At 41.2% G+C, this 23,585-nt stretch overlaps 1 protein-coding gene across 1 annotated transcript; it reads right to left on the bottom strand.

The window, feature by feature from the left end:
• Positions 1-3,414: 3,414 nt before the first annotated feature.
• Positions 3,415-22,779, bottom strand: rc3h2 (ring finger and CCCH-type domains 2). The gene is made up of 20 exons (XM_080509580.1): positions 22,719-22,779; positions 19,885-20,213; positions 19,674-19,791; positions 18,871-19,104; positions 17,457-17,632; positions 16,292-16,492; positions 16,043-16,175; positions 14,550-14,668; positions 13,988-14,100; positions 13,419-13,730; positions 12,302-12,504; positions 11,887-12,200; positions 11,657-11,803; positions 9,004-9,144; positions 6,907-7,071; positions 6,552-6,801; positions 6,128-6,212; positions 5,291-5,498; positions 4,285-4,448; positions 3,415-4,136 (listed from the first exon to the last, which is right to left on the bottom strand). Exons 2-20 carry the CDS (start codon positions 20,113-20,115, stop codon positions 3,989-3,991), a joined length of 3,462 nt encoding a protein of 1,153 aa, XP_080365706.1. The 5' UTR covers positions 20,116-20,213; positions 22,719-22,779; the 3' UTR covers positions 3,415-3,988.
• Between the last annotated feature and the right edge of the window lie 806 nt (positions 22,780-23,585).

Below are 23,585 nucleotides of genomic sequence, written 5' to 3'. Positions count from 1 at the left end.
TATTCGATTATCACAGGTTGTATAAATGAGCATCAGTACTATAAGGCCATCTAATGATGGTGCCAGACTGTATACAATGACGGATGTGTACCATCTCTTAAAAGTTCATTTACATTTCAATCGAACAATAGATTTGCAAATAAAATGTCTAATACAGACATGAATAGTCAGAAAACATCAGTTCATCATGTTTCACAATCAACAAACAGGCTTTTTCCCCCCATACAATATCGAATACCGAGACACTTTCTTGTCTAATAAAAAATGTCAACATTTTCAGCAAACTCTCAAATTCAAAACGAGAAAGCAGACTTAGAATATACCAAGAAGGAAAAGTATCACAACGACAACCAAATGTGGTTAAAAACAACAAACGTCATAATAATAAAGTCTCCATTAAACAATAACTAATTTTCATTAGCAAGCAATCCAAAAAAATGCTGCAAGCAAACTTCAGCACTTGACGTGGCCACACAGTGGGCATGTGCAGAACTCTTACAGCGCTGGGTGTGTTGTATCACAACTACAGAATCATCTTTACTCCTCTGCCATCACAAGAGGGACTATATTGCATGCACGACGTAGGATGCAGGAAGTACAGAGGTGGCGGTGGGAGGGCGAAGAAAAGGCGAGTAGGGAAGGAAGTGTTCTGCGGCACCCCTTGGCAGTGATAAGGGCGGGAATCAGTGCACTGCAAACAGCCACTACAGCAGTGCTCTAGAGACACTTTGACGAAAATGGGGAGTATCACTTCGACAATACTCACGATACTGTTTTGTTTACATACAGTAGTGCCCAGCCCTTTCTCATGAGAACACAAAAAGCAAAAGCCAATACTGATACTGAGAGGTAAAAGAAAACACTGGCAAAGTAAACATGGGCAAATAATACACTTGAACTCATTTATACTGAGGGAAATAGGAGCTATCATCAGTGTGTTAACCTTCAGCAAATATTTCCACTGAATATTTAAAGTGATTCATATCTATAAGGAAGGGGGGAAAAGTAGGCGGGCAAAATAAAAGCATCCCTGAGCAATTTAGACAGACAAGGATCTGGCCTCCTCCAGTGGATCAAAGAAGAACTACAGGAGAAGTATCTCACACCTCTTTCTTCACAAGTGAGAAATATTGGGGGATTGATTGTACTGTACATGACATGGCACTTTACGACTTACACAGCTTCAGAGGTGAAGTTGTAAACAGAAGCAGAATGACAATGATTCTATAACAGGGAGCAGCGAAATGCTCGAACTGGCCCTCGCCCTTTACAGGCAGAAGCGAATGCTGCAACACGTTTTTCCAAAAGAGCACGATATCGTGAAGTCAAAAATTACTTTAGTTTTTCACTTCCCCTACCTGATTCCTTCAGCAGCAAAGTAAAATGTAAAGAGAGAAACCCCGTATATCACCTCCAGGACACCTTCAGATTTTCTATTCCAGATAAAAAGTATTATGACGCCTCGTTAAACTATCATCCCATCCTGAAAAACGGGATTTAATGTATAATATAAGATAAAAAAGCACGTATGCTTATCTCTTTGTTTGTTGTTTTTGGTTGCTTTTTTTAAGAGGCAAGTGTAGTAAAAAAAAAAAAAAAAAAAGGCTTAAAGATAACCTTGAAGGATACATAGATTAATTAACCCCATTCACAACTCAATCTAACAATATAATACAGATTTGAATTAAATGTAAAGAAACTTGCAATTTCGAGGGACATTTTACCTCAGGGGATCAAGATGTCAAGGTTTTTTTTTTTTCTAAATTAAAAGTCATACAAGATGAGAGCTCTTGTGTCTATGAAATGAGCACGGAACACCAGGGCTTAAACAAAGTTACTGAGAAGCAGACTTTGGTAGATCAGTCCTGATGACAGCACATCTGGCGGCCAGTGAAAACACAAGCACGAATTTGTGATAATGATTGATGATCAGCTTCATTTGAAAAGTAACAAAAGCAAAACAAGCATAACAAAGTACAAAACACCTTAACAAAGAACTTCACAGAAGTTATCAAACATTGAAATAAAACACACCAAAACAAATAAAACATGAGGAAACTCAAAATGTAGCATCACATACTTACATAGATTTCACCTTTAAATATCACAGCCTGTGAATAGTTTACATTATTTTGTGAGTGTGAGTGAAAACACACTATTGGGATTTACAAAAAAAACGTGATTTCCATTGTTCAGTCTTTGAGATCACATTTATAATTGTTGTAACACCTCTGCAAATGAGACCGGAGCCTCTGAGCTTCGACAAAAAGCCAACGGGGAATCTTTTGTCTTGTTGATGCAACACTAAAGAGAGAAAGGCCACTGTGTTATGATTGGTGTGCATTGTGTGTAAATGATCAAATGTGCATGCTGTAATTTGTAATCTCCAACAAGCTATCAGAGTGGAGTGATATCAGTAACAAGTAAGTACAGCGGGCACACTAGGTTGTAATATAATTGTAAAAATCATGTAAATGCTTTTGGGATTGATGGTGAGTTGATTCGTTCCACCTCCAGCTGGAAATGCAGTTTAAAAAAATAAAAGAAAGTATAAAGGTAGTAAAGAATGATTAAGACACATGCCAAGACATAAGCATGGAGAAAACGCCCCACTTTCATTGACAAATAATTCATTGACTGAGTTTATGACTAAATCTTTGTGCTCTGTGATCCTGTGACAGTTGTTGGAATTTGGAGGTCGGCATTTTAAAAGATCATCTGACTCATAATAAAGGAAGGGTTGTTTTACTTTCGGCACATTAAAGACCTCAGTCCTCTGCAGTTGTTTTTCTCTCAGGGACAGAATTCCCGTCTCTATCTATCTCATTTTCTTTTTTTCAAATTACCAGCAACATGTATTAATTGAATTTCTATAAAGGCTCAAAATTTTCAGTGGTTTGAGCTGGATAAAGTTAAGGCTGCTCAGATCAGGCGTCCAGTAAACTCTAACATATTCAGAGACAGGAAGGCTGGGAGGGAAACTGTTATAAGCTGCACATAAAAAGTTGGATAGATTAGTTATGTTTTGTAACAATACTTCTTGGCAACAAATCATACACTATTGGAAATCCTGATTAATTTCTAGCAACATGAGATCTATTCTCACAAAGCTTTCTTACAATGAAGAAATAATCGATCACTGTGTGGTTTATATGTTATTGAGGGCAATGTTTGGTTAAAAAAAACAAAAAAAACAAATGTCAGTGTTTTGCTTTATAAATATTTGAATTGCTGGGTGGGGCTTAACTTTAAAGCAGTGCCTACTTTTACAGAAACACAATTTTCAAGGCACAGGCTATAATGCAACTACACACAGCAAATTATGGTGTAAACATTGAATAGGTAGCACAATTATAAAAGTTGGACACGTGACTGTCGCAGCTCACATGGGTTTAGCTTCCCGGGTGCTTGAATTCATATCTTCTGTACCCGATCCAAAGATCTGTTCCTGCTGCTATGCAAGAGTAATGAAATATTGTTTGGGAGAATCAAAGAAATATTCAGGTAAACAAAAAATACATATATGAGTAAAGAAAGCTCATTCACATTGCTTCACCTTTTTGGTAAAAAAACAAACAAAAAACAAAACATAAAAAGAGGCCTATCAAATACTTTTACATTACCTATCAGATGGGAAACTCTAGTGCTGCCACTTAATGTGACCAACGTTGAAAATGCAAACAGGCAAGTTTGGCATCTGAAGTGATGAAAAACTTCCCATGTTCCTCTGTAGTCATAACAAGTGATCACTGAAATCTCTGCAGAGTTGTGCACCAGTGAAGTCACCCCTCAGGGCAGCGCGGTGACTTCCTCTCGCCCCTTTCAGCATGGGGCAGCACAGATGTTTGGCCTACATCTGTCAGGTTTTATTGAGGCGCGTGACTGACGTGTATGAAAGCCAGTATTAAATGGTATTCCCTCCAACCAAAACATTGTTGTGGGCAGACGACCCAGCTGTAACAAGGTGCAGCTCAGTGTTTATGGCCTTTTAGCTTCCATTAAGCAGCATCTCTGTCCCTGGTGTCTCAGGACAAGCCAGTGTGGAAGCTTCACCCAGTCGAGGTGGTTCAGTCCGCAGCACCAACTTCCCAATACCCAGACCTCCTGAGACCAACCCTCCTGGAGACAGAGACTTCCTGGACAGCCAATACAGAGGAAAATGAGAGGTAAGGAAGGAGGCGGCAGAACCTACGAGAATAGTTCGTTCATGACAGGAATCACGAAGGTTCAAGATGTTCATAATGAGGGTGATCTTGTGAAATAGTGGTTATGATGGTAATTTACCTGAAGGCCATTTTTTTTAGCAGGTGAGCATCCATTTTCTCTGCGGATAGACCCTCAGTGTGAATGTGCTCCTCTATGGGTGATGACAGAAGGGGGGATGAGCAGCCAGTGGGGAGGAGATGGCAGGCATCCTGAGATTGTGGGGTGGCCAGATCTAAAGACCCCTGGAAGGTAGAGATAAAAGCAAAAGAAATGATAAAGAGAATTACAGATTTATCAGTGAGTTGCGTTGTTTCACAACATTTTTCTTCATCAATGAGGTGAAAGCAACCGTCTGACAAAGTGATCTTCCTCCAGAGTGCTTTGAAAACGCTCACTATCTCGCAATGAGCATTTCTGGGGCAATGCATTTAATATATTTTTATTATCGTCTTTAATGTCTTCTTTGATTGCTATGAATGAAATGCAGTCTTTAGATCATTTTTGACTTGCAGCTGTCCAAAGGGAGTTTTCTATAGACGAAATAAAGTGTACTGTTATGTAGTGGGAGCCACAGAGGTGTATAGTGATTAGTGTTCTCACCTCTCAATGAGAAAAGACAACCATTGATGTTTTGGCATTGGAAACTGCCCCATAGATCTGTCTAGCTTTTACACCAGATGCCCTTCCTGCTGTAACCAGGACTTTCTCAAACTGACCTCACCTAATGCATCACTACAGGATGAGAATATAGAGAGCTCTATAGTGGTTTTTTTAATGATGTATTTAAAATACATCAATAATAAGGTTGTTGGAGCAGCAGTGAGCATTAAGTTAATGTCAAAATACACTTATGCTGAAAAAGTATTTTCTGTGAATCTTACCAATGCAATATTTTGTGAACACGCGAGAATGTCCAGACCAGTGCTTTTTTTTTTTTTTTGCACTAACTAGTGCCATTTTCTATTGTGTCTTATTTTGTTCCCATTTTATATATATGAATATACTTGGAGCTTCAAAAGGACTTTTTAAAAAATTGATCTTTATCACCTTGTCTGTATAGAATAGTACCATTACCACAGCGAACCTGAGACTTGATCTCCTGGTGGTCTGAATCCTCCATGTCCAGAGCGCACAGTTCCAGCTCGATGTCTCGGTCTGGGTCGAGTTCACTCTCCACTCTGTCCTGATCCCGGCTGAAGGCAGTCTGATGGCCTTGCAGGTCAGACACAATCTTCTCGGCACTGCTTAATGACGTTCGGCGTGTGTGCATCTCCGACGCACAAAGCTGCTCACTAAAGTGTGTAGAGATAGGGACAAATGCTGACTTTTTATTAATTTCTTTTGAACTAACAATACATTAAGTGTAAATAAAAGACCCGTTCAATAGCTGTAACTATTATTAAAAATATAAACATAAATAAAATAAAATGAACAGGTGGGCAGAGAAGGTCCAATGATGATGTTTGCAGATGACACTGTAATCTATGGCGAGAGTGGAGAGCACTGTGAAGGAACCGGGAGAGTTTGAGTTCTGGAGGAAGAACTCAAACTGAAGAGGAATGAAGGTCATTAGAGATAAGACAGAATACATTTGTGGAAAGGTGAAAATACCACGAGTTGATGTAATGAAGGTGGATGAAATTAAAAATCTGTGCTTAACAGATGTGTGAGATCTGAGCTGGATGTGGTGAGGCTTTTAATTGAGAGGGACCAGGATAAAAATGAGAGTAGATTAGATTGGCTGCTAAAGTAAAGCAGCTATGATCAAGCAAAGATAGTTTGGGTATGTACTGAAGAGATGTTCTAGGAATTGGAGATGGGGGAGAGGAGAAGATTATTAGATGGAGTGATGGCGGACGTAAAGATGGCTATTATAACAGTAGAGGAGGCCATGGACAGACTGCAATGGAAGCAGATGTACCTGTCAAGGAAACTTGAGTGGCTAGAAGAGTCTGATCCTCGAGAGCTCCACCTATAGTCACTCTGATCCATGTGAGGGTTGTAATCTGTAATAGATTTGAGAAAAAGTTGTCTTTTTATCGACAAACAACAATTTCATAAAGGGAGAACAGTGGAATAAAAAGAAACACAACTTTAGTATATACACAAGACATGTTAAAACGAAGCAGAAAGAAATAAAAGAAAAAGCATTTTGGAGGTTAAAACTCAAGTAAAAATAAAATCTTAATATTGTCTTTGAAAGTGACTTGCGAGAGATCAGTCCAATGTGTCATCGTGGCAAACAGGAAAAACAACACATACTACATATTTCATTTTTGTACCAGCTTTGTTTCATCCACTTCCTTTGAGTCATGATTTTCTTTCTGTTTTTTATGCCTTCGTACCTTTGAAGTTTATGGGTGTGGTACTGGCCCTACCCTGGCAGGCTGTAGCTTGCACAGGGTCGGTGGTGTGGTAGCCTGTGCGAGATGCTCTGGAAATGGCCCCCCACTTCGAGATCATGGGCCCCTCACTGAAGGGAATGATGGGATCCTCATCTTTCATTCGTCTGTAGTGATCCAGCGAAGGTAGCCATCGCTTCCCAACACCGCCACCACTAACGCTGTCACCTCCACCGTCATTATTGTCCAATTCCTGCATGAGAAAAACACATTCAAGAAAGTGATTTTTTTTCCCCCCTTTAACTTGAATGAGCATCAAAGTGTGACTGCATGCATGTGGGAGTGAGAAAAGTCTCACCGAATGCTCAGAGCAGGAGTGAGGCGAGGTGTGTGTGAGTGTTTCTGGCTCAAAGGGGCTGAGGGGCTGACCAATGGTTCCACAGGACCACGGAGAGTAGTGTGCAAAACTTTCCTCCCCTCTGAACCTGCATCCCACACACTGACTTCCACTGCTTTCCACATGCTGAAAGAGAGATATAATAAAATAAAACTCCACATGTTCTTTTATTTGGAACAGACTTGAACAGGTCATAAATATCGAGCTCATCATAATGTTACATGTTGTTATTGTTGCATCATATGATTACATGCAATTAAACAGAGATTTTATGACAGGGCCACAAAATCAAAGTGATTGCCATGTGATCAATAAGAAAAGGCTTTCTGGATCAAAACAATAAGAGACCATTGAAATATAGAAAAGCCTGACATTTTAAAGTCATACTGAAATTGTATTCGGGAATGTTTTCTCAAATAACGCAGTGGAAGAATCTTTTTGCATTTCAAGACTTTTAGAAGTGGAAAGACCTGGTGATCTGCCCATGAAGTGTGGCGTGTACTTAGGATTGCATTTATGGCCACACAGTGTTGTAGTGGTTAGCGCTCCTGCCTCACAGAAAAAATATCTAGTGTCCGATGCTGAATATACCGATGGATACAGAGGAAGTATTGAGTCTGTTTTCTGCGTTCATTACATGGCTAATATGATACAGTACATATCATGAGTAGCAAACAGTAATACTACTGGTGACCTGTCAGGGGCAGTGTTGTGCAGTACTGCTCATGTGCGAAGAGTGAAAGGAACAAAGAAAACAAGAGAAATAAATTTGTCAGAAAAGACTGCGAATACGTGCAAGGTTACAAATGTATCTATGACACGACCTTGCCTTGGCAGTAGGACAAAAAAAATTCAGATGACTGACAACATTTTATAACTTCACTGGTTGACAATGTAAGGGAACAAATTATCCCCTTAGATCAAATTTTAAATGCTTCAAGGGACACGATTGCTTATTTTTGTCGTTCTGAAGCTGCTTTATCGATGTCTGGATTAGAAACCCCGTCCAACATGAAACCGACAACGTGCACTGCCCTATACTGGACGTATTGCTTAACAACTGTGCAAACATAAGGGATGCATGAGAATATGAAGACAGTGATGCCTGACATGAAGTTTGAAATCAATATATATATATATTTATTTCGTAATCCATCCATCCATTCATACATCCAGTTGTGACTGTGCATTGTTGAGTTCCAACATATTTACATCACAGGTTCAAAATGCCGATGCCTGCCACCAGGATATTGGCCTGCACTTTTATGCAGTGGGAGGAAATGAGACTTGTCATCCATATTCATCCACAGGCTATGATTGGAAGGGACTCCAGCTTCAACAAGACCCTGCACAGCAACAGTGTGATAAGTGGAAAGCATCCGCTCCTTACAATATACAGTACAGTACTGGATACTACCTTTGTGTTCCTGCTAATTTGGCACCGTGCACTCACTGCTAGGTCTGACACCGCTACAATTCCTGTGGCAAGCACAGGATATTAAATCGTAATACGAAATCTCAAAGCCCTCTGTTTTGTTTTTTCCACAAAAAATGAAACCAATACTTGTCCACAAGCACTTAGAAAGTTGTGGCTACATCCGAACAGTGCTGCATTTAACAATGAATACTTTCACAAAAACATATCTGACAGGGACTTAAACAAAGCTATACTCAGCTGAATGCCTGAGTCACTGCTCGCTAAAGTCTCTCCTTCTGCTTTCTCCTATTCTCTCTCTTCCTCACACGCACACACCCACACACACACCACAATCGAGCACTCCTATGATATCTTCCTCCACAGTTGCTAAGCAACTATCTCCCACTCAAATAGCATTGGACCCAGCTAAAACGTAAGCTTTCGGGACAAGAATTAAACACAACATATTTTAAAAGTGGTGAAATGCAAAAGCAGATTCACCTTTTAGTTTCAACAGCTGTAGGCACCGTATTAATAAAATGGTTATGGTGGCACTGATTGTAATTGTCAGGCCTATAAATACTCTGTAATGGTACTCTGTGTATGAGTGATAACATGTGCCATCTTTATTCTCTTTCTACCTCGGCGCCAAAGTCAATGGTGAATATGGAGGACGACTGGGAGGGCCTGTTGTTGTGATGGTGGTGGTGGTGGTGATGAGCCCACTGTTCCTGCTTCCTCCTGAACAGATCCTCGTAGCCCAGAGGAACACGACCGTACTCCTGCAGAGGGAGAGACGACAAAGAAAAGAAGTGGGTCAGAAAATTCCATCAACACAACTGTGATAATCATGTCCTATATATGGCGTTGTTTAAGTGCTGATTTCTCTGTGGTGAAAACGTCTGACTGAAGCATTTGAATAACTGATGGCATATAACATAAAATCCCAAACTGGGAATGAAAAATAAAGGTCTGAGTTCTCAGCTGTTTGGATTTTGAGGTTTTTGAGTAGAAACAGAGGCAGTTTCTCATATAGGCGTTGAAAGAGATATGCCATGTCGTCCTCAAGCTTTGCACGTTTTGTAAAACTGCAATTTATGAGGCTGTTGTTGTTGTATTGAGCTTGAATATAGTATGGTGTCACAGGTGCATCTCAAATGAAAATAAGTCAGAGATCTTGCTTGTAACGTTTTGCAAACAATGTAAATTTGATGTATTTTAGATTTCTGACACCCATCATTTTGTATCTTGCTTTATTCAAGTTTGAGTGCTGAAGCTGATCCCAGCTGACTATGTGACGAGCACAAACAGATCACCAGTGCATCACAGGGCAAACACGGAGAGACGGTTGTGTTCACATTCACACCAATGGGCAATTTCGAGTCAACAAATAACCCCAAAACCAAGAGGTCACTGACAGTGGCCTCTGTGACACGGGAGTGCTAACCACAACACCACCATTCAGTCAAATTCCTGGCACATGAACTATATTACTTCAAACTTTTCTATGTTTTAATCCTCCTGAATAAAGAATAAACAGCCAAACAATAAATTATTTGAAAAAAAATATTTTTTTTTTAGATGCACCTCAACAGGTAAGGCACCATTACACTGTATTTCAATACGCTTCTTTTGCTTCTTGGAGGCTGGCCTTGCTCGTGGCAATTCACGATAACTTCAGGGGTTTGAGTCTAGCACTCAGTTGATTTTACAGGCCCTAAGGCAGAATAACAAGGCTACATTGTGGTGTAGTGGGTAGCACTTTGGCCTCATAGTCACAAGGCTGCCGGTTTTGAGATCATGTTGATCCTTTCTGAATTGATTTGCATATTGTCCCTGTGCATTTCTTTTTTTAATTCTCAGAAAAAAACATGCATTTAAGGCTGATTGTAAAAAACTGCAGGTGTAAATGTGAGTGTGTGCATGTCTATCTGCTCCTCTGTGTTTGTGCTAAAATGAACGGGCAGTATCGAAGAAGGATGGATGGACAGAACGTAGCTTATCTTATTTCTTCTGTGCATTATTTTGCATAAAGGTATTGAATCAAATGCACAGCACTGCTACTGCAAAAAAACATTAATTGCACTAGTGCAGCAGCATTATTAAACATGCAATATGATGGTATGAGAAGGAGAAATGAGTGGGAAAGGCAAAGACATATTTGGGTGAGAAGTGGGAGGACTACAGAGGAGGCTGAAGCAATGAGCTACAGATATGTGACTGGCAGGAAAGGTTTGAGGTGAGATAATATGTGGGTGTGAAAAGAAACCAAAGGAGGAAATGTTGCTGAGGAAATGATGGAAAACTGTATACAGTGTGCAATAGACCACTGTTAATGAATATGGCGAGATTAGATATGCTGGATGTTTCATACCGGGGTGTTTCAGGACATAGAGAAAAGTAACGCAGGAAGGAAATTATTATTATTATTATTATTATTGTTATCATCAGCACATTTAAAGATATAAATCTGCAATGAAAGCAATGAGTCAATCCTCATAAAATAGAGTTCCAACAAGGTTTTCAAAATTAGGATACACCAGTGGCTCTCCTGCACATTTAAGATCTTTTCACAAGTTAAAGAAAAACACATACAAAACCATCTTTTAGACAGCAAAAAAAGGCTTTGTTTGTTTTTTTAATTACAACAGGCTGTGATATGTTGTCATAAACACAAGTCACATTTTACCCCTTCTTTCTAAATGAATGAGTCAGCGTATATGTTCTAATGTCCCTACATCAATCATATGTCACTTGATCCCAGCTGTTAATAGGTAAAATATGCTCTAGACCTTAAAAATCTTGTTTTTGGACTGTGAGTAGACACTGGAGTAACCAGAGAAAAACCAAGCATGTACAGGGGAAACATAAAAACTTCACCGAAAAGCCATCAATCGGGGAACATTCTCTCGCAAAATGCTAACTACTGCCCCACTGTGCAGCTCTTTATCATGACTACTTTTGAATATTTGTTGTATGGTTTAGAAGCTGATGTGTATCTACCGTAATATATATTCCTGTGGCTATGCCAAACATATATTAATAACAAAAACTATGCCTTGATAGCTTAGACAGCGGTCGGTGATCTGACCAATGTCTGATACATTAAAGTTGGTTTAAATTGGATACATACAGCAAGTTCTTGTTGCAAGTCACAAGTCACAATTATTTCGATTTGATGAGAAAATCATTAGTTTGGCTTTCACAATGATCAAATCAAACAATCCCAGCTCTAACTAACCAATAACTAAATTTCTGTTTCCCTTTGCAACTGTGCGACATGTGTTCACGTACCCTGTGTAGCCCTGCACGGTGCTCGGCTCCAGAACAGTAGTTACTGTCAAGTGAGTTGAATCTCTCCCTGAGTGGAGGCTGGTAAACAGAAGAATGCAGCACTTCCGGAGGCAGTGAGTTACTCCTGGCATCCTCTCTGTGGTACAGCTGTAACACCAGCAGTCAGTGAGGATACAGAATGATCATATTTTATATGTCTTTGTCACAGTTATGGCCAACAGAAGACTTACCTGAGGCCTCCAGACTCGCCTGCTGTCGTAGAGGGGGGCATAAACACCGTGAGCAGGGGCTAAGGGCCCATACTGAGGTTGCCCTGGGTGGGGATGGAAGGTGGGAGGTCCCATCCGATCTCTAGTTGGGTGTGGCGGATACCCAGAAGAAGAGGAAGAGGGGGGATGTGGCGTTTGAGGGTCATTTGGGTAAGAAGATGGCGGGGGGCCAAGCGAAGGTGGCAGAGAGGATTCGGGGACGTTTGAGGATCGAAGGAAACGAGCCATACAAGGCTTGTGAGGAGGATGAAGGGTGGATGGGTAGTAGGAACCTGCTGGAGAGCGGAATGACAGAGGCAAAACAGACAGGAGTGGTAAAGTGTGTCAGTGTGACTATTATTTCTGTTCAGACATTTCTGTTGAAAACAATGCTCACAGGTTGGTTGATAGTGGGCTGCGTCATACGGAGAGTGTGGCTCCTGGTAGTACAGCTCCGATGCCTGAGAAGGATGTGGCGCTCGCAGAATGAACTGACCATGTTTGGGTATAGAGGCACCGCCATCTGCTCGCCCAACTGTGGTGAGCGGAGACGACGCTGATGAGTGGTTCACTGGAGTCCTGGGAGGGGACATGGACTTCCTGAAACACAAAACAGTAACACATAGAATGAAAACATGACTGGGACTGACGTTGAAGCTTTAACCCAACTCCAAAAATGACACTCAATATCTTTTATATATCACAAATAAAGCTGAAATGTGAAAATAAACATAACGTTTTATTTTCACTACCTCATCTTTCGATGAAAAACTTTCACACTTTCGAAAATGTCCACTTTACTCTATACGTGCTTATTTATCTTTGATCATTGTCTGATTTTATCATCATTTGATGATCATTCTCATCGATCTGTATTTCAAATGTACCCTTGACTTTTTGACTTAATTTTTGCCATTTCAAAGCAATTTTAAATGTTTAGGCTTTATTTAATCCATCCATCAGTCCTTGATATGATTATATACAGTAGATATAACAGTATATATAACTAAGGTTTTAAGGAGACTAGAACTAATCCCAGCCGACAATGCATCCTGGACAGGTCACAGTCTAACACAAGATAAACTCAAAGAGACCACACACACACTCACTTTTGACACCTATGGGCAAATTGGATAAGACAAAAAAATCCCCCAACACACGTTTTAGGACTATGAGAAGGAACCTGGAGAAAGCTAAAACTGAAGATACATAAAAAGCCCCCAAGTCAGGTCTCTATCTTGAAATATTGTGAGGTGAGAGGAGAAATGACCACTCGAAAGCTATACATCTAAATAAATGCCAGTTTCCTTGAGTTTTATTTTTTGACAATAGGACTCAACTAAAGAAAACTGTCATACGTTACAGTTTGTACTGTAACCACTGTGACCACCTTGGAGCAGGGGAAGCTAACCTGCATTGAACACACATTTTAGAATAGCCTGTATTTGTACTGGTTGTACTTTCCCAAATTTGAGAACACACAGTCATCAGATAAGAGGGAGGAGTAGTCTTACTGTTCTGATGACCCCGACGTGGTTCTGCTGCATCCAGACAGCCCGTTGGAACCATTCAGCCCACCGTTTCCATTTGGCACGGCTCTCTTCATCTCCTCCAACATGTCAGCCCCTCTGGAGATCAGCTGGGGGTGCGTCAGGCCAGGAACTCCCTCTTTCAGGGAGCCGGTGCTCTCCCCTGTCCCTTTCAGCCCTTGCCCCGAGACATCGGCATGGATGCTCCCCTCCATGTTGAAGGTTTTACTCATAACTCCGGGGGCTAAAGGGAATGTACGACCTGCGCTGCTGCTTTTCTTGTTCCTCAGTCTAAACCTGTTGAGAGAAGTAGATAAGACTTTCTCAGAATGCAAAATCGCACTCTTATGGAATGTAGAAAATTGTCTCACACCATCAAGTCTTTTCTTTGTGTTGTTTTTGTTCAGAACACATAAAAACACTTAATTATTTTCATGATTAAACAGGAAGAATTCTAATTAATATCTAATCCCAGAACAGAGAAAAATGCTACCATGAGAGGTCTTTTTACGTTGAATACAGTAAAAAGGAGGATTATCTGAGTCCTCACTCACTTCTCCAACTCGTCTTGTGTGTGTGCAAATGTACAGTTGGTTCCTCGTGGACAGCCTCCCTGCTGACGGAGATCTCGGCACATGCTGGTCTTGTACTTGCTGTTGGCCTGAGGCTGTGAAACACATGGGCACAATGCACGATAACTGGCGAGCTGAACTACCTCGTCAACATCTTAAATGTATTTTGTTCAACGAAAATATCTGGAGATCAGAAGTAGTGATTAGATATGGTGGCATTCGGTGCTTTTCCAACACAAAGCCTAAATCCTCAGTCTCTCTGGTCTTTTTTGTATTGTTAGACATCAGAATTGATACTCACAGATGCAAAATATTAAACAGTTGAGTAACCATTAAATAACTGATTGTGGCTTGCAGCGCACACAACAAGAAATGCTGTCAGAGTCAGCATAGAGACAGTGAAAATCCCAAGCAAACACAGAGAGGTTACAGGACTTACAGGGACGTCTCAGTTCAATACTAGAGTGCTCACCACTATGTCACACCACAGCTCTCATTTAACCGTAAGAGGTCAAATGATTAATGATCTGTTCCCCCTCTGTACCTGCGGGGTGTCGTGGCTCTTCTTGCTGAAGTTCTGTATGAATTCCACCAGTCCGTGAACCACCAGCTTGACAGCGAGCATCACACTTTCCAGCTCCTCCCAAGATGGTGTAGGAACGTCTGCAGACATGTCAAACACACATAAAACAATCAATAGACTTTCTTAATATTAGAAAAAAAGAAACGCAGCCAGGGGACAGCCTAAAGGATTTTGAGCACCATGTCACACTCAGACATTTTAGATTAAGATATAAACACATTCACTATCATCTTGTCACAAAATGAAATAATAAAGGATAATGGTAGTGTAAAAGACAAAAAAAAATATTATTGATGAAACTAACGTTAGTAGCGCCTTGATAATAATATGTATGGCAGTCATTCTTAAAGGCAGCATTTCTTAATCTGAGGTCTGTAAACCACAAGATGGCAATCACAGGGGCAGAGCAAGGTCTGTTGTTGGTCAATGCCTGGTCCAAATATCCCAACAAAGCAAGTAGATCTCCTACTGAAAAGACCTGATTGTCCACCTTCCTGTATGCTTTTTTTTGCTGTCATCCCCATCTGATAAAGGCATAAAGAAACCTATTCAAAAATGTTCAGTTGCGGGTGTTACAAAAAAAGGCAAGAGCTCAGTAAAGTCAGGAGGTTTAGTGCTTTGAACTCTGTGAATAGCTGAAATATTTCTCAGTTTGAAATGATAACACATCAGCTGATATTACCGGAATTATTCCCGTTAAAACAATTCCTGGTTAAGATGATTGAGTGGCATTTATTTGACTATGTACAACAACAGAGACCATGGGGGTGTGGTCGGAAGAGATCGTCCACGTTTCCAGCTAACTGTGGGGAGTTTTTATGAGCAGGAGATATAAGTGGCGATTACCTCAGAACAACAAATGAGGGATACGCTGCAATGGTGAATCGAGGCTGCTGACCTGGTGCCATGAATTCATTGTGAACTGCATCAAAAAGCTGCAAGTACCTGTGGAACACTATCAAACATGAGGACACTATATATGACTCTCCTGTTCTCTGAGAAACAAAAGGGTTTTGAGGAGAAATTTAATTTCAATTTTTTTTTCTTCTTTTTGTTATGTATTGTGCTGATTTTACCGAATTAACCTAACTTAGTTCAAACTGGGCTGCATGTGACATAGAATTAGTTTGACATGTCTGCCATAAACAAATTGGCTCTCTGTGTAGAGATACTATATATATTACAGTATTTGTTAAACTGAGGTAAAATATTATGTTGTCAGAAGACCTGTCATAATGCTGGAAGGCATTTCCTTGAAAACTAAAACACAGTCATTTTGAACGTCAAACACACATCACCCATCACAATGACTCACTCTGCTTTGATTAACAATGTTTAACACTAAATATAATCAGTTTTATATGAATGCATAATACTTCTATTGTGTTCTACAATGCATATCGGATTCACTTCACAATCTGTGGAACCGCAGACTTCTCTCCAAACTCAATTACCTGGATTGTGGTCTATGTTGGCTAGTAGCTCGAGGTGTGGTCTAAGGCTTGTGAGGTTGGCAGGGTCTCCTGTCCTCTGCAGAACGATTGTCAGCTCCTGAACGCTCTTTGCAAATGACTCTGGAGACTGCAACTGAAGTGCATGAGAAAGGCTGAGAGTAAATATGAAGAAAGATTGAACAAACAGATACAGATATGTGCATATCATGTTGCCAGTGGAACCTGATGCCATGTAAATCCTACTGGTACCTTGTCAATGATGGACTGCATATGTGACTTGTGGACCAGGTCTCCGTACAGCAGGGATGACCACTGCTCCGGTGAGATCCGCAGGCCGGCCTCCATCGCGATGTGGACGATCTGAGCGTCGTGCTCCCTCCTCAGGGCCTCGTATGTGCGGAACTCTTCTTTCAGCTGCATCAGCGAGGAGTCCTCGTCCCGCTTTGTCACCTGAAGGTCAGGTTGGTGAGGAAGGAAGAGGAAAGGGCAAAGGAGGGGCAGTAGAGACAAGAAAGAGAACATATGGACTGAGAATGACGTGCTTTAAAGTTACTTGGAAGTTTTGTTTAAAAATATGATACAAAGTGTGTTATATGCCATTTCTGGCCACTGATCTCTATATGTAATCTGTATGTGGTGTCTTCAGACTTGTGTACTCAAAACGAGATCATACAAAGGGAATCTCCCTTTCTCAGAATCTGCCCTATGAGTAATCATCATAAGACACCAACACACCAGCTATCGCACTGCAATTCTACTAATCTAATTCAGCAGCAATAAACCCGCCAGGTTGTCTTTGTTCCTGTGTGCTCATCTATCTTTTCTGCATCTGTGCTCCCTGTCTCTGTCCTGCAAGGCGGGGCAACAGGGGCAAATATAGACTGCCGTTACATCACCAGCAAATAGCTGGCATTTCTGCCCTGCCAGCGATGTCTGTAATCAGATAACAGGCACAGAAATACACACACCCACACAAAATATATCGACACAGGCCCACATCTTCATTACAGATATGGGGTGCGATGAAATCAGAAGGTCCAGATTTAGGGAGTAGTAACTACCGGATGGGAGATTGATTAATGTCTGAAAAGGGATTTTTCTGAAACTCTTAACTCCTTTAGCTCTTTTATAGTGGATGACTTAAATGTATTAGAATTCTAAAAAAAAATTTCCAGAGATTTGAAACACAGCTGTGTACTAGCTGTGTATTATTAAAGTAATTTGCCATATTAGCAAAAAGAGGTCGATATATGAATTTTTAGACTTATTTTGTGTTTAACAGAGTTCAAAAAGCTGCTATTTCACTTCTTTGTACAATTTGCACCTGGCAGTGTAGCCCTCTCACACTGTGTGTTGCATTGCATTGCATTCTGTTGTGTTGTGAATGTAGGTGTACTTCTTGACATTATCATACCTTGAAGCAGGAGGCCCTGTAGAGCAGTTGCACCACGTGGCCAATGCTGGTTTTGGAGGCCTGTGGGAACCGAGCCTCAAGCTTCTGGACTACAAACAACACCAACACTTTCCTGGACAGAGCTGAACCATCCTCCAGAGCTAGTAGAACCAGCTTGAGTGCATCTTCTTGCATAGCTGGAAGGGAAGTTATAGAGACAGCAAAAGGTGGTGATGATGGACGGGAGCCAGAAGACAATAGGAGAAGATGAAAAGGAAGTGAGGAGAGATAGAGAAAGCAGATCATACATATTGAAATGTTGTACACTGGTCAACTGGAGTCTAACCGATACACAACGGTTTTCCAGGTAACTTGGTGTCCTCAGACTTGAAATGAACTCATTCTGTGATCATGACGAGAAACACGTTCTCTATCAGAATCTGCCCTATGAGTAATCATCACAGGACACCGAGTACTGAGGAGAATGCTAATAGAGCTCTTCTAATAGTCTCGGCACAGTATGTTCAGTATGCCTTTTCTTTTTGACAGGAGTACTAGAATATGATCATTTCAGAATGCCAGAAAAAAAAATTTAGTTCACGGTACACTTTTCCAAACTTCTAGATTTGCAACATTGGTGATAGAATGTGAGGAACAGCGAGGAACAATATTGGTGATCATGCATAATGACATGTAATGATTCATCACTGTTTCGTGCGACTACTTGTGACGCATGATTACAGGTCGCGACTGTCCATGATGACGCGTGACGCCCTCTGACCTGAATCATACAATTTAGGTCAAAATCGTGATCCGCGGTCGCGAATTGAGATTTGTGCCATTCCTGACATGTCGCTAATATGTGTAAAAGCAGCATGGAGACTTTCAATTTATATCCAGGACATCCTAAAATATGAAGAAAAACAGCTGTAGTGGTGCTTCAACTCCCCCTCTCTTCCTCTAGCTTCTAAAATGGCGCTTACCCAAATGTCTTCTGTATTTGTGTGAGTAGGCGGAGAATAAGATCCTCTTCTCCGGATGATGTTATATGAGTTTATATGAGCTGACAGATTGTATTCAAAGCTTTGATTGATTAGGGTTTTAAATGAGTATCACAACAAGCAGTGATATTTTTTATGACAAATAGTCACATGCAAGTTATTATTATGTTACTAAATTGTTGAATATGGCAATGCAGTGAAAAAGAAACCAGATTCTTTTCACTTCTGCGACAGCTATTTGTAAATATTGGGTCAAATTGAGATTCTAAAAATCATCATAAATGTATCTCTTTTAATGCTGATGATGAGACGCTTACAGTCATTTTAGTTCCCAAATGTTGAGAAATTAATTTCAAGTTGTTGCCAACCGCCTTTGGAAACGTGTGTGTGCACGTGTGCGTGCGTGCATGCAAGCGTTCATCCCGCACACTCACCAGGTCCCAGAAACTGGCAGCCACGAGCCCTCACCGCCGCCCAGAGGTTGGCGGAGAGTTGCTGGGGGTTCTGGTGCTGCAGAATGAGCTCAGTTACTGTTCGCTCTCCGAGAGACCGACCTGCCCGGACCGCTCGCACACGGCCTTCCTCCTCCACCAGCTGGCAGTTTACCAAGGTCACCAGCTTCCTCTGCATGGGCCGACTGAGCACGCTGGGACTCAAGGTCGCCACACCTGTGGAAGGTGATGGCGTTACATTGCATATGACATCAGGGATCATGTTTTTATTAGAGTGACTTGTTCTCAGTTGAAACATATTTCATTAAAGCACCAAAAACAAGAACAAATACATGAGGCTACACAAAACCAGCAGGGACAACGTTGCCACAATATATCATCAATGTAATGGACAGCAAGTGAATGTTAAATCCTTCTTTCAGAAGATTTTCGAAGCTGCAAGAAGGGTATTCCTAATGACGTCATCCACCAGAAAAGACAGGTTCTGCCAGTGCTATCAGGAAATTGGCCGGAATAAAGAACTGAAACTGTTGGTCGTTCGTCATGATTATAATCTTAAATATGCGGTGAAGTGAATTTCTCCGCCCCTTCAAAAAAAGTACAGACGCTTCCATCGTCAGGAGAAGTGTGAGAAGCATGAATGCCAAGATCCACCGGCACCTCAACTGCAGCCCCCGCATCCGGAATATAAAGGGCTTCAGTCTCCTTCACAAAATGTCCAAACGTACCATCAAAACACACGCATGCATGACTGCAGTCGCTTCCGTGTGCCACACAAACTGTACCTTTTGCTCCGCTGATAGGTTTTAGGTAGAGAGCCAGCTCTTCTACGCATACCCTGCAGACCTCATAGTGTTCAACCTCTGCAGCGCTGCTCAGGCTCACGGGCTGCACATCTGGGACCTAACATGAGAGCACACAGACATAAAGAAGGCAAATGTTACTTTCCTGCGTGTAAAACATGTGTACAAACAAGGCTTTCTCTGTCTGTCTCACCTGTGCTCCAACCAGCTGGAGCAGGGCACAGTTGACTGGCAGCAGGTCGATATCAGTGCTGATTGGTGTTTGATCGAAGGGGCAGGCCTTGCGGTGCAGTTTGTGGAGGCAGGTCTTACACACCGTGTGGGAGCATCCGAGACTGATGGGCTGGTGACCACTGCTGTCAAACTCATTATAGCAGATGGGACAGGACAGGAACTCTGTCCACTGGGCCGCCTGCACTGGCATCCTGCCACCACGCCACTGACAGTGGGGTCACCGGGTTCAGGGGGAATGCATGTCAATACGTCCTGTCGACAGCACCTGCTCGCCACCGCCAACAGATTCTGTGACGAGAAAGAAAACGTTTCAAATCACTTCATCGCAAATCATCATTTTGATGATCATTTTGATCGAGCCTTAATCAAGATGACCTATAGTACTCAATTTATTTATTTCATCATAGTAATGAGCTTCACAAAATTTGGTTTTGTACAATAAAAAAAGTGAATTTCTGCTTCTATTTAAGCCAAAAAAGTTGATTTAACTTCTCTCTATAAGCATCCAGTCTCAAAATGCTTCTTTTTTGACAAATTCACTTCAACACTGGCTTTCTTTCAACTACACTGTGTCTGGCAATATGCCTGCTTGGAATTTAGCACCAACATCATTGCCTGGAGAAGACAACTGTTCGCTCAAGCAAATCTACCTTAAGCCAAGTGTTTACAGCAGCCTGAGACCTGAACACTTCCCCAAATTAGCTACTTCAACAAGCATCTGGTCTTACTGACTCTCTGGCTGCATTTAACATGGAATACATAACAAGTCCCTTTTACACAATTTACTGGTGTAACTGAAAGCAGCTTAAATGGTGAAGGACTCACACACAGAAAACAGCAGAGCACAAATTGTTAAAAACAAAAATGTGTTTTCCATGATGGACTGGCAAGCCGTCCACAATCTACTCAACCTTCATCACACTAGTCATATAGCTGGGATCGGCACCAGGCCTTCTGCAAACTTAATTTAGATATAGCAGCATAGAAAATTTTAAGATAGATGTACCTCTAGCTTAGTGTAACAGTTTCATTTTCAATAATCTAAATAAATATTTAAATGTATCTTAGTTTGATTGAATGAGACCCTCCAGGTATTTCTTTGACAGCATAGATTTACTAAATGAAGAAGTTTTAGTCATCTCCACTGTAAAATATGTGTATTGGTCTTACAAACCCTTCTAAACAGCATGTCTTCTAATAAAACAGCTTCTTTCACAAACTTCCATCTGATAAAGAAGCTCTATGAACACTGATACTCCTCGAGCCTTATTGTGCACAAACAATACTTGTACTCAGCACTGAGGCAGATGCCAGCGTTCTACTGACATACATTTATTTAAAGAGCACTCTTTGCTGTTTTAAATTCAAGCCTCTTTTGTGATTATTTCCACAAAAACATGACAAGTCAGTGACATGCACAATTAACAGTGTGTGACTCAAATGTAAAAGCAGTTTTTAAATCGAGAAAAGAAAAAAAAAACTATTTCGGTACCCAAAATGTAGTTCAGAGATCGAATGTTAATGATTAATCATGCAGAATGCAGAATGCTTGTGGCCTACACTTCGCACTTTATAACATGTTCTTATATCAAACAAAGGCTGAGTTCAAGTTCAGCCAAACAAACAATAGGAAAGCAATTCAGACTACAGCCATGCAAATGTGGGGGAGGGGCGGGGGTCCTTAAAATTATTAAAAGCATCATCATAAAGGTAAATAAGAACAAGGTAAATATATCAAGTCATTTCTTAAAAAAACGTGTTGTTTTTTTTTAAAGCAAACAATATCTTGTCATAATGATTATTTAAAAATATAAATTAATCTTTAATGCAAAAACTGTAACAGTAACATAATATCTTAAAACGTGTAAAAACAGTAAGTTTTGCCTTCATGTGAGACAAAGCAGCTTGAGAGTTGGGGAGCAACTGCTCAAACTGGGCAGAGAATCATCCTGCTACTCTGCTGCAGAACTTCCCTGTTTTTTTTGGTGCAGGCAGGTATAAATCACTAATATATTGAGCTGGACTAATCATACATTCTCTTTCATTGTGCACATTCAAATGCTCCACTTTGAGTCATATCTGAGAACATATCATGCAGGAATAGTGCATCTTCTTACATAACAGCCCAGTTGGTCCAGGTACTGACCTCCCATATCCCATCTGGTTTATCACTCCATTAACCATAGCAAACATCGTTAAAAAATATATACACAAACATACAAAACCGAGGAATACATCAGCCTCCTGACAACATTATGTAAAATGGTGTGGACACTGTGTGCAGACAGTGCGCACCTGTTGCTTTCATAGTCTGTTACATCTGTTCAAATCGCTCACCAAAATAACAGCTGGGACCCTCGTGGAACAGGTGCCAGGAACAATGTGCCTCCAGTGGGCTTAGAGACGCAGGCAAATAACTTAAAATGAAAGAAGATAGATTGGAGATAACGCAGCGTCGATTCACTCCGTTTTTTGTGGGAAAAAAGCGCACCAACCAGTGAGCAGAATTTCTTTTGCTGTCTGTCCAGCAATGTCTTGAATGCATGAGGATATCAAATGCATTTAGATAGATCTGTCTTAATTTAGTTTGTTTAGGATTGCAAAAAAATCTTAATCAATAAAATCCTCACACTGCAGGCGCATGGTTGTAAAAGAAAAAAGACGCACATTACGCACGCGTATTTACGCAAGTAAAATGCGTAGACACCAAAGCCAATGCCTAAAATTGCACAATGTTATTCACGATGTCACGCAGAAGGCTTACTGCAGGGTTACAGACCGCTTTTTACGCACCTTCCGTGCGACCAGCACCTCGCATGGCACGCGCTGGTTCCTCGGCAGCCGCGTGGACGGCGGCGCTCCGTCCTGACGCGTCATATCTCCTTTCGCGCTGAACCCAAATATAACACGGTTTGGAGCCATTGTAGCCCACAAAGCGCCGAACCCGCGTCCGGGTGCAGGATGAGGTAACAGCCATGTGATGGTACGGGCTCTCGGGGGAGGTGGAGGGGCTTTCAGAAACGAGAGTTTCTACCCTGGCGCGCAAGACGGATAACCCCTTCTCCCTCCCTGTGTTCACAGGCTATGAAGTCGTGCACACTGTGGGCCGGGGGGCAACTGTTGGCCGTGATTCACAGGCTCTTAGTCACGTTGACGGCCACCTGTTCCTTTCTGAACAACTGCGACTGCCAGATTTTTTTGAGTCCCTCACAGAAAAGAAAAAAAAAAAAAAGTGGTCTGGCTTAAGTGCTGTAATCCTGTCTGTCTCTCGGTGCAGGACTAACTTCTGCACAGGCTGTTGAATACAAATCCTCACTGTGACACTATTAGATTTATATGCATGAGTGGCTCACATCACGAGGGGTGCACAAAATATCATGATGTACACAAGACTTCCATTACTTGCACGAATGGGCCACTTAGGTATTTAGGCAAGCATGCAAGCAAAAAAAAAAAAAAAGTCCCCATGCTTTGTGAATGTCCCTGGTCTTGTGACTGGAGAAGTGGGGGGGGGGGGGGGGGGTGCAGTTTCACCAGTTGAATACTTCCTCATAAAGGTCAGCTCTTTTCACAATTTGTTTTTAAGGCAATAAATGTATACATAAATAGATTAGAGATCTTATATACTGCTGCTCATTTTACATTAGCAGCTCAGTTAAA

This window comes from Blennius ocellaris (genome assembly GCF_963422515.1).
Source record: "Blennius ocellaris genome assembly, chromosome: 15".
Lineage (NCBI taxonomy): Eukaryota > Metazoa > Chordata > Actinopteri > Blenniiformes > Blenniidae > Blennius > Blennius ocellaris.
The sequence above is the reverse complement of the archived record's forward strand: the minus strand, read 5'-3'. Positions and strand labels throughout refer to the sequence as shown.

Excerpts from the sequence above, each read along its gene's own strand:
- rc3h2 (XM_080509580.1), bottom strand. The coding sequence starts at position 20,115 with ATGCCAGTGCAGGCGGCCCAGTGGACAGAGTTCCTGTCCTGTCCCATC. Across the intron at positions 5,499-6,127 it reads CACTCAAGTTTCCTTGACAG|TGAGCAGCTTTGTGCGTCGG; the intron begins GTACATCTGCTT and ends TACACACTTTAG. Across the intron at positions 4,449-5,290 it reads ACCAGGAGATCAAGTCTCAG|GGGTCTTTAGATCTGGCCAC; the intron begins GTTCGCTGTGGT and ends TCTACCTTCCAG.